Source organism: Neltuma alba, unplaced genomic scaffold (assembly GCF_004799145.2).
Source record: "Neltuma alba isolate B1F8T4 unplaced genomic scaffold, ASM479914v2 tig00007685_pilon, whole genome shotgun sequence".
NCBI classification, from domain to species: domain Eukaryota; kingdom Viridiplantae; phylum Streptophyta; class Magnoliopsida; order Fabales; family Fabaceae; genus Neltuma; species Neltuma alba.
The window spans coordinates 25,251-35,325 of record NW_021634844.1 but is presented as its reverse complement, the minus strand read 5'-3'; the positions used below and the strand labels follow the sequence as shown (position 1 = coordinate 35,325).

Here is a 10,075-nt window from a genome sequence, read left to right as displayed (position 1 = left end):
AAGATAACGGGATAAAATTGTTGTTTTGTTTCTCAAGTTTAGAATAATGACACTTTTTTCCCCAATAACCATTCTTACTGTTTTTAAATAACATTTTGCAGGAGGAATAACAATTGGCCATAATTTTTTATGGCGTTGGCGTTTTGCTCAGGAAAAAATGCAGTGGATTAATGCAATATTTTCAGAAAGTGATCAATTAATATGTTCTCCCACACTTTTAAAAATTATAGCATACGGACAAAATCTTTATATAAATATTACTCATTCTTATCCTTATTATAAGACTTTTTTTAGAAAAAAAAAAACTTTGGTCATTTTTGTAAGCTTATAATGATTTTAATGAGTATTAAATACTTTTTTATATATACTCATATTTAATAAGGATAGTGAGAGAATGAAAATTAATATGATGTTTAGTTACTAATGTCTTATATTAAAGAAAGGATAAGAGAAAAGGCCAACAAAAAAAGAAAAAGAAAGAAAGAGCAGAGAGAGAGAGGTTGTGGGGGAAGAGAGAGAGCTTTATTGTGTGTGATGTGAAGATACTAAATCTCATGTGCCTTTTGTGATATACTACTTTAGGAGCTTTAATTACATGCTTCTTTCCTTTCTAGTTATTGAAGTTTACATGACTTCAAGTTCATAAAACTTGGAACCTTTAAGTCCAAACCACACTCTATACCTTTTGAGTACTCTCACTATTTTGCTTATTTAAATCTGATCTTAGCACTTAATGGCATATTATGCAGAGATACTGCATCTAAACTTTTAGCCGTTATTCTAGACGTAAAACTTTTAGCACATTCAAAAACATGCTTATAGAAACCAAATTGACAAAGAGGAAATCAGAAGGTCAAATGAGTCAAATTGTACCTTTTGGTCAAGAAAGTTAAGGGGAAATGAATGCGCTTTAGTTTGTAGGTAGTTCCCTCCATCTTTTAGCCAATTTGCTTTTGCCATATCTCATCATCATCATTATTATGTTCCTTCTGTCTTCCACCATCATCAACTCATCACTCTCCTTCCTCCATTAAGAACCCTATTGTTTCACCATTCGCCATCGTCACAGCACAATTCACACTCATATTTACTGCACCTCCATTGAGCCATGTTCATATGAGAAATAGATCAAGAGCAGGGCTCCTTCATGCGTCTTCAACATCAGAATGCAAGTTTCTGTGAGTATAGCCATTTTGAATTCTTCGTTTTTCTTTTGTCATGTTTTTGTTCCTTTCTGAATCAAGCACGAGACTTCTCGTTTTAATTTTTTTTCCTGAAGACTGGTTGGCATTGGCCTTTTGATATTCTAAGTGATGTTCAGTGGATTCTGTTCCGGGCAGGACACTCTATTATGATATTCTGAGTTCCTGCTGAGTTCGTCCCTTCGCATGGAGAACTCTAAATTTGGTTATGAGCTTAACAAAGAAGAGGGACAATTTGTGCACACCAAAACCAATATGCATTTCCACTCCAACGATGAAGTTTCATTACATCAGACTCCAAAAGGGGAGGAAAAAAAATTATTCTATACCCTATGCATGCCCAAAATAACCAAAAAAAAAAAAAGAAATCCAATATTTAGCTGGTTCATCTTCTTCAAATCTCTCTCTCGCAACTGGGGACTTTTTTCCTTTTTATCTCTCTATCTCTGTTTCTATTATCGATGTATACATCACTCAGAATTACACAAGCCTATGTACAAAATAGAAAATATAGATCAAAAGCTGGATTGCAGAAAAACAAACCCAGAACACCAAAGCAAACTAAGACAAACCAAAGAATGACACACTTTGTGCGAGTGTCAGGGAGGAGGTAAAAGGCACTGTTAGATTTGTCTAAAGATTACAAGAATGTTCCATAACATTCTTGGAGAGGGATGCGTAGCAAAATTTTAAGCTGAATATAGCTCTGCACTTGCAAGCTTAGTAGTCTCATCTCGCCATGCAAAATAGTACTCAGCGTGTTTGATTCCCAAAGGTAGGGAGAAGGAATCAGAGGGGGGAAAGGCACATAGAAGCTTTTCTACTTCAGATGGATCTTGGTTATAGACTCTGTAGTAAGGCTCTTTTGCATGGTGGTGGTTGTGAGGCTTTTGCACTTTGATTCTGAGATGGGGATCCCATTCCCAGTGTTTTCATCAGGAAGTTCCTTTCCTGCAAAACAATAGTTCCAAAGAAGAGTATGATAGTGAGTAATCTTCAGCCAAATGCTGATAAAGAAAATAGTGCTTTTATGTGAATAATTCAAATTGCAGTGACTGATGACCCCCAATGTCCAGAAGGCATGTGGATGATTTAAATTTAGAAGAACAGTATCAGCTTCCATGTGGGATTTGCGTCCTATAATGCTCAAATCACAAATTTTAAATCATTATGCTGTAAGCCAACATGCGGTTCACATTGTCCAACAGGACTAGCAAACTAGCAGCTTAGCTGAAGGTACAAGCAAAAAGGCAGTTCTGCTTGCCCATGGAAGATGACAATGGCTAGCAGCTTATGTTCTAAATCTCGTTACAAAATAAATCTTACATCAGGATTTTCTATCAGCAAATAACAAGTACCATCCCAAGCTATCAAGGCAACAAACAAAATGGTGTGTTACATGTGACATGTAGTCACTAAATTTGTCTCAGAAATAAAAACAAACCACTATTTTTTTTTTCTTTGGGTTATTCATTACGAACTAGGAGAAGCAGGCAAGACCAATAGACCTGAACTGGATATTCATTTGAAATAAGTATAATATATATTTTTCCCATATAAATGTTGGCAATTTTGTGACAGTTAGCTTTTGCCACAAGGTCTTTAAGTTCCAAGACCACACAAGAGCCTCAAAAAGTTACATAGTATCCATGTTTTGTTGCTATAAGAGGTATTCACATGGGTTTGCCTTAGTATTATTATGTTCATACAATCGTAACATAATACGTCCTTTTAATGATGTTACCTATTTTGAAACTAACAATACTAATTTTTCCTATCCTCATGAATCGGAAAATACCATGTTATTTGTGTTGTTATTTGTATTGCATGAATATCATTGGAACTTTTCCTCCGTCCCACCTAGATGCATTAACGAGCCGTATACATGCCCACTTGGCAAGGCAGAAAGCATACTAGTGAGTTTTATTTTGCATATCTTGTACATTTACATTATTTCTCAACTGACTCTTTATCCTGCAACTAATACAGTTTCAAGTTATACACAAATGCCTACCCTACCGCCTCCCAGCTCCATTTTGCAAGGCCTAGCGCAATTTTATGGTCAAAGGGTTATGGGTAAGCCCTTTTTGTAATTTACCGATTTATCTACAGCTCCAATATTGAGTTTAATACTGCAAACTTTGAACTTGAATCAACAAAAGATGCAATGGAATACATTATGTTTACAATTATTCAGTGAATGCTATCTAAATATTATTGTTTCAGGACATCTTTGGGCAGTAATGGCAATAAATATATTTATTTAGAGCTACCATGGAACATTTATCAATAAATTTTCATGGGTCTATGATCAGCAGAGATGCAGCTGTCACCTACTGTTGCATTTACAAGTACCTTGATTCTACCATACTAAACCTCAATGATGATAAGTTCAGTTGTCAGTTTCTGTTACGACAAGTTGCACAGGAAAAATACCACTACCAGTATGTCTACCACACAAAAAAGCTGAAAATGAGCAGGTAGCTCAGGTAGACGTAAACAGCAATTTGAAAATTCTCCAACTGATGAAGTCGATAGAATAAGAAATATAAATACAATTGCGGATTTTACTGCTATGCCCAGTATTATTGACTTAAAAAGTGCTTAAGCAAGATGTGCTGGAGAAACTTACACTTTCTGAAAACTGTGGGCTGGGAATTCCTGCAGCCAAGGATCTGAACAGAGGAGTAACTTGAACAGGGGAACTGAACTCTCTACTTGACAAGGCAGAAACAATGAAATCATCGTTTATCTGTTCTTCAAAAGATGGCAAGATATCTGCTGTACAAAGATATGTATTATTAGCAGTTCTGCTTCACAAACATGTTACACATTACCATGTTATGGAAAACAGTAACTGATTTGCCCTATGGACAAGCACCTTGATCTGCAGTCGAAGCACAAAGAACTTGCTTCTCAGAACGACTAATTCCTCTTTTCCCCTCACTTTCTGTAGGCTTCCCTTCGGTTCCAACATTTTGATGCAGTGAATGTTCCAAATTATCAAAAGCTGAATGGGCCAGTATAGTTGATCCTGTACTATATTCAGAGCTGCTTGGAGAGTCCTCATGTAGCTCCGGTTGCCTAGAAAATATACAGAAAGTATTAGATACTCGGTGGGGTAAGCCTGCCAGGAGTTATGATTTCAATAATTTCAAAGTACCTTGAATATGGTTGGCTCCCCTCATGACCACTCTTTATGTCCTCCGCCATATTTTTGAGATTTTGAAGCTGTAAATCTGTGATTTTATATCTCGAAAGATCTGATTTGTTTGTTCGGTTCAGAAAGTCTTGCAGAACCTAACATCATTATTCGCAAGTGTTAGGAGATACTTGAAGTTAATAAACAATGTTAGAGATACTGATAAAATCATATTATCAGAGCCAACATAACTGAGGAGTCAAGAGTGCTGCTGCAGTTTCTCTAATTAAATAAAAATTCACCATATGAGATGGTGGGCTATACTGAATAATAAACTTTTTAAAGTTGAATGGGCTTTTTATGTGACAGGGTATGTTGAAGTCTTAAAGATATTGAAGATCTTCTCCTATGTTCTATAGATCTCAACTTGCGAAGCAGAATTGATCAGGGGGCTTAGTAGAACTAAGTCAAGCTTCTTTTTATTGATTATATACTAGCGAACTGATAAACACAGCTATTTTAGATTTTGAAGTCAACATAAACATGAATAGATCGTGATTTTTGCTATCTTTAAATGGATACTTTTGATGGGGGTTGATAGGATCAGCTTGATCCCTCCAATATCGATAATATGATGCAGACCTGACCAATGAAGCCATTTCAGAGTTTTTAAGGCTAAGGAAAAACTGCTAAAATGACTTTCAAGATCTCCATATAGATAGGTTTGGTTCATGCCATGTTTCTTTGTTCCTTCATCAGTTGCAGTTTTAGAGAAAAATTCCATGATTTGGGCTTTCTTTAACACTAACTGGTCAGGTAATTCATAAGTAAGCTCATAAAATGTTTGTACTCAATAACAGCAAGTTCAGAAGCTATCAGTCCTCACCTTCCATGCATTCTCAAGAGTCTGGTCCATGTTCTCTGTATTAACTTTCACTGCAAGTGAGCTTAATAATTCTGCTTGCTGCATCAACATGGTTATCTTTGGATCATTCTTTTTCAGGAATGTTCCCTGAGTCTTGTTATTCTGGGCTGGAAAAGCATGACAAATTAAGAATCATATTAGAATGTAACATTTACCAGAGATTTGTTTGCTGAATATACTAATGATTTACTTTCAGATTTCACATCATAATAATTTCCATAACCAACAACATTTACTTCAAGGACATTACCGTAACCGCTGACTTTGGCACTGCAGACAGGACGTTGGTGCAAGCTGTTATCCTCGAAATTAGATAACACAGCAAATGGCACTCTAGGTTGCTGACTAACTGGCGCTCCAAATTGTCTATGTGATCTGTCTCCATAGGCGATCCTCGCTGAAGCATCAGGGATGTGGGCCCTTTATATTACAATTAAAAATAACACGTCACTATGTTTGCACTGTTCATTTTTGTAGACTTGGTATATTTTGATGCTTAAAAGTATTTCATACCTTATCTTCTTAATTGATGCTGTGGCCTCTGATGCTGCATCTGTAGTGTAGACTTGTTGGAAAATGATCCTTTTATTGTTTGAATTTATCAATGGAGGACTATTATTCTCTTTGGCCAAGGCTTCGTATTTCGCTCTCTTTTTGCAAAGTGTGGTGAACCGGTTTTTCACAGCGTTATCCGTTCTGTGTAGAAATAGTAGAATTAGGTACATTCATACTAACTTTTCTCTAGAAATGCAATCTCTATACCTCGCATTTGCATGAAGGAAAGAATTAATATTTACCTGCCTGAAACCACCTTAGCTATTTCTGTCCATCTGTTGCCAAATATCTTCTGAGCCTATAGAGAATAGTAAGATACAAGTTCACAAATTCCACATAGGAAAGAGAGGGGCAAAAGGGCGAAAAACCAGAGGAGGAGGAGGAGAAGAAGAAGGTTTGAATGAATTATGAGTAGCGTAATCTACAGAACTGAACATGCAAAATATATTGGTCGCTTTAAACAGTGGCCAGTCAGTAGGCCAGGCTTTGATGCAAAATACAAAATTTGTCATAGTATTAGCAGGTAATATTTTCAAAGTTTCTGAGAGAAATAGCAGTGACATGAATATGTCACTTACTACCAAAGAGGGAACTTAAATTTACCTCACATAATAGCATATCCTCTTCTGGTGACCACCCTCCTTTCTTGAAATCAGAATTTAAGTATGTGTACCACCTGATATTTCATTGATCACTTTAACACCGGAATCAGATTAAAATAACAACAAAACAAAAAAAACATGGGACTAAACAATAAGAAATTGTTAAGAAACATGACCAAAACACGTATCAATTCATAAACTTCACCTTCTCCTGCATTGTCTTGTTGTTTTGTCCTTGAATTTAGATGCAATAATTGTCCAACTGCATATGATTATTGCAATCGAAAGAAAATCTCTTAGTTCCACATATCCAAGAAAATGGTCCACCGACTAAGTAAATGAAAAGAAGAAGAATCAAGTTAAAGAATCAGTACTTGTCTGTTCCATGAATGCTAATCTGCTCTCTAAGAATATCATCCTCCTGCAACTTCAATAATCCGTGTGAGAAAATACCCAAAAGAGATAGAAGATAAATCAGGGGAATATATAACATAAGAAATAATAAAGACAGACCTCTTGAGTCCAAGAGACAATGTGACGCTCCTTCTTCTTGGATTCTTCCTTATCTTGCTGATGCTGCCTCTGCTTCATGTCTTGCATATTGTGCTTTGAGGGGTTTATTCTATTCTAATGCGGTGAGACGCTCCTTCCTTTTGCAGGAGCCAACTTGCATGCTAAAGCCAAGCCAACGCTCTTCCCTTTATAAATAATATGAAAGCTTTATGATTAGTGGAGCGAGGGGGCAAGGAGGGGAAAAAAAAGGAGAACCCCTTCTTCCTTCTTTTTCTTTATCTTTCATTCACCTTTACACCGATACTGTATTAGGTTTTTTCTTTTGCAAAACGGAACCGTAATAAGCACAAATCCGATCCTCAAAAGCTATTAGGCATTACCTTCCAAAGGAATGGCCTCGGATCCTAACTTTTCAGACCCCTCCTTTGATCTCAATCACTATCCTCTGTAATCAAAGTCACAAAAAAACACAACACAATCCAGTGGTCAAATTAGGGAGCCAAAACCACATGAAACTCCAAAAGATACCAAATGGGCATTAAAACATACATAAAAGGTTCACAAGAGGGGAAATGGGAATGGATCAAAATCGTATTTTTCCGGAGCTCCGAGAAGTATTTTGATGATGCATTGGTATGTAATTGATTACCCAGAAAAGCTTCGTAGATCTAAAGATTGAAATGCCTTGGGAATATATCCAAAAGAAAGTTCAAACTTGTCAACCAGACAAACACCTCGGCTATGAATGCTGTCTCTGAGATTCTGCTATCTGGGTTAGACTCAATGGCTCTCGCAAGGGCAACCAAAAACAAATCAACTGTAGAGATAGATTGAACAAAGACCACACTTTTTAGAGAATCCTAACAAGACTGTTCCTCATCTCGCTTATCTTGTTCATTTGTTTTCTCCTCTCTGCTTCTCTCACTGTAACTTTTTTAAAACGGTCACTCACTGAAGTATTGGAAAGAGAAAGAGAAAGAGAAAGAGACAGAGAGACGAACCCACAAAAACAATAATAATAATATTTGAAAGCAACCGATTGTTAGGTTAGTGCGCGGGTATGAAGGGAAACTTGAATACAACGCTGAAATCCATGACTGTGTACAGAGTGAAGTAGTATATCTTAATGGGTCATGGACTATGGGGACGAAGACTAATGCCCAATTCGCAGCTTCCACCCAAAAAAGAAAAGGTACCCTTATGATTATACCAGAAGAAATAAATAAATGAAACGAAAGCAACTAGCAATTATCTAGTTCCAAAGTGAAGGTCTACTTTTATATGCGTATATATATAGAGCTAGATGCATAAGTTGCCTGTTTGAATTTTGGTGATTTTTAAGGAGCCATGAGAAGGTACGTGATCGAACCAGCTCAGACTCACAATCACAACCCAGTTTTCGCATTGAAATTAATTGCTCTCTCGTGTGATTCATTTATCCTCTTCATCTTTTTTTGCTTATTCAGAGACAAATGAAGGTGGGAGGGACTGAACAGATTTTATTTTCTGTTTTGTGAGATAGCTGTTTGTTGTGTTCTGTGTTTGGCTTGTCGTGTGAAATTTGGGATTCTCTCTCTGATCAGCAGTGTCGGTAAATTTGAATTCTCGGGAGATAGATAGGCCCAGCATGGGGATTTCTTGCATTATACGTGAATTCCTTTTACTCTCCAAACGCTCACTTACCATACCACCAGTGCGTGAAAAAGTTAATGCTCACTCTTTTGGGTGGAAAACAGAAATAGGCATTTGTTTTTTTCTTTTTTTTTTAAGAGAGAGAGAGAGAGAGAGAGAGACGACTAATATTTTGGTAAATTTTTAGTATGATTATAACTCGGAACTTAGCTGATATTCAAAATTATTGGTATCATATCATATCGTGTTCTATTATTTTAAAAAATTTATGAAATATCATATTATGTTTCTTTTTAAAATTTGTAAATGTTAATCATGAGAAATTCATATATCATCTATGACTTTATCAATTAGCACAAACTATTTTGTTAAAAAGTACTTTTCTTATCATAAATGTATGATTCATTTTGTAGTATAAATTAAATTATAAAATAGGTCTTATATTTAGAATTGAAAAAATATATTAGTACATACGGCACAGAAAGATTATTTATGGTAGTTTTTTAGTCATGTGGCCTACATTTATTTCTCAAAGATTTTGTGAGCTTTTTACTATTTTCCTTTGAGATCTTTGTGCCTTTGAAGTCTCTCCCCACTGTAAGAGGAACCCAATCAAAGATTCCCACATTGAATCTGCCCAAATAAAGAAGGACTTTAATCACACTAGCTATCAGAATAAATGAATCTCTGACAAGCTAGAAAATAAACATAGATGAAGAATAAAGTATAGTCTAGAAAATTTTCCCCACCCTCCTATAAATTTTTTTATTATTTAACATGTTAGTCCCTGTAATTTCGCTTGAATTTTTATTAAATTATGGTAATATTTCTATTTATTAGATGCTTACAATTTCACCCTTTTTTAATCAAATTCTCTAATTTTTTATTAGGTCTTAATATAATTTCACATGTTTTTAATCAAGTTCTTAAGTTATTTTAATATTTTTATCAATCACTTAAAATTATAAGGACTTAATTAAAAATCAGATTTTAGTAAAAAAAAAAAACTATCAGGTAAAATGATAAAAGGAAAAATATAGGAACATGATAAAAAGGAAAAAAATAGAAACCTGATAAAAAAATATAGGAACCTAATTAGAAACGAGTTAAAAAATTAAAAGGACTTGTTGATTAATTATCTTATGAATTTTTCATACCAAACAAAAGGGAGCAAAATCTCTCATTTTCCCTTCTCCTAAATTCCCCTTATGCCAAACATTGTTTTAGTAGGAATTATCTGTTCACGTACCTAATTAAAATTCTTCCCAAAAAAAAAACAGTTATCAATATATAACTATATCATATATTAATTTTGGTGGCTGGGAGAAATTTTGACACCTGTAAATCATATACTCCTCCAATCCCTAATATAAAACATATTTAACTAATTTAATTAGATTAAAAAAATTAGGTAAATTAGTTAATTATAAGCAACATGACATGTTTTTCCTAAAACACCATAATTATCTTTTTTAATATTTTTCCTCCTTCTGTTACTTGATTA

The 10,075-nt window shown here is 35.0% G+C and overlaps 1 protein-coding gene across 3 annotated transcripts; it reads right to left on the bottom strand.

Moving 5' to 3' along the window:
* Positions 1–1,794: 1,794 nt before the first annotated feature.
* LOC114753083 (transcription factor MYB88) lies at positions 1,795–7,907 on the bottom strand. 3 transcript variants are annotated; one of them, XM_028941748.1, is made up of 14 exons: positions 7,489–7,907; positions 7,320–7,384; positions 6,940–7,124; positions 6,801–6,847; positions 6,632–6,688; positions 6,428–6,500; positions 6,067–6,122; positions 5,783–5,965; positions 5,520–5,689; positions 5,231–5,376; positions 4,366–4,502; positions 4,084–4,286; positions 3,835–3,980; positions 1,795–2,153 (listed from the first exon to the last, which is right to left on the bottom strand). In XM_028941748.1, the coding sequence occupies exons 3-14, from the start codon at positions 7,024–7,026 to the stop codon at positions 2,043–2,045; spliced, it is 1,416 nt and encodes a 471-aa protein (XP_028797581.1). In that variant the 5' UTR covers positions 7,027–7,124; positions 7,320–7,384; positions 7,489–7,907; the 3' UTR covers positions 1,795–2,042. The 3 variants fall into 3 exon arrangements, with proteins under 3 accessions (XP_028797581.1, XP_028797580.1, XP_028797582.1); XM_028941747.1 differs by having other exon boundaries at positions 7,589–7,907; XM_028941749.1 differs by having other exon boundaries at positions 7,674–7,907.
* Positions 7,908–10,075: the final 2,168 nt, after the last annotated feature.

Bases quoted from the DNA above. Each gene is read 5' to 3' on its own strand.
- LOC114753083 (XM_028941748.1), bottom strand. From the start codon at position 7,026: ATGCAAGACATGAAGCAGAGGCAGCATCAGCAAGATAAGGAAGAATCC. The intron at 5,377-5,519 runs GTAATGTCCTTG...ATGCTTTTCCAG, and splicing joins TGCCAAAGTCAGCGGTTACG to CCCAGAATAACAAGACTCAG. The intron at 2,154-3,834 runs GTAAGTTTCTCC...ATTGTTTTGCAG, and splicing joins GCCCACAGTTTTCAGAAAGT to GAAAGGAACTTCCTGATGAA.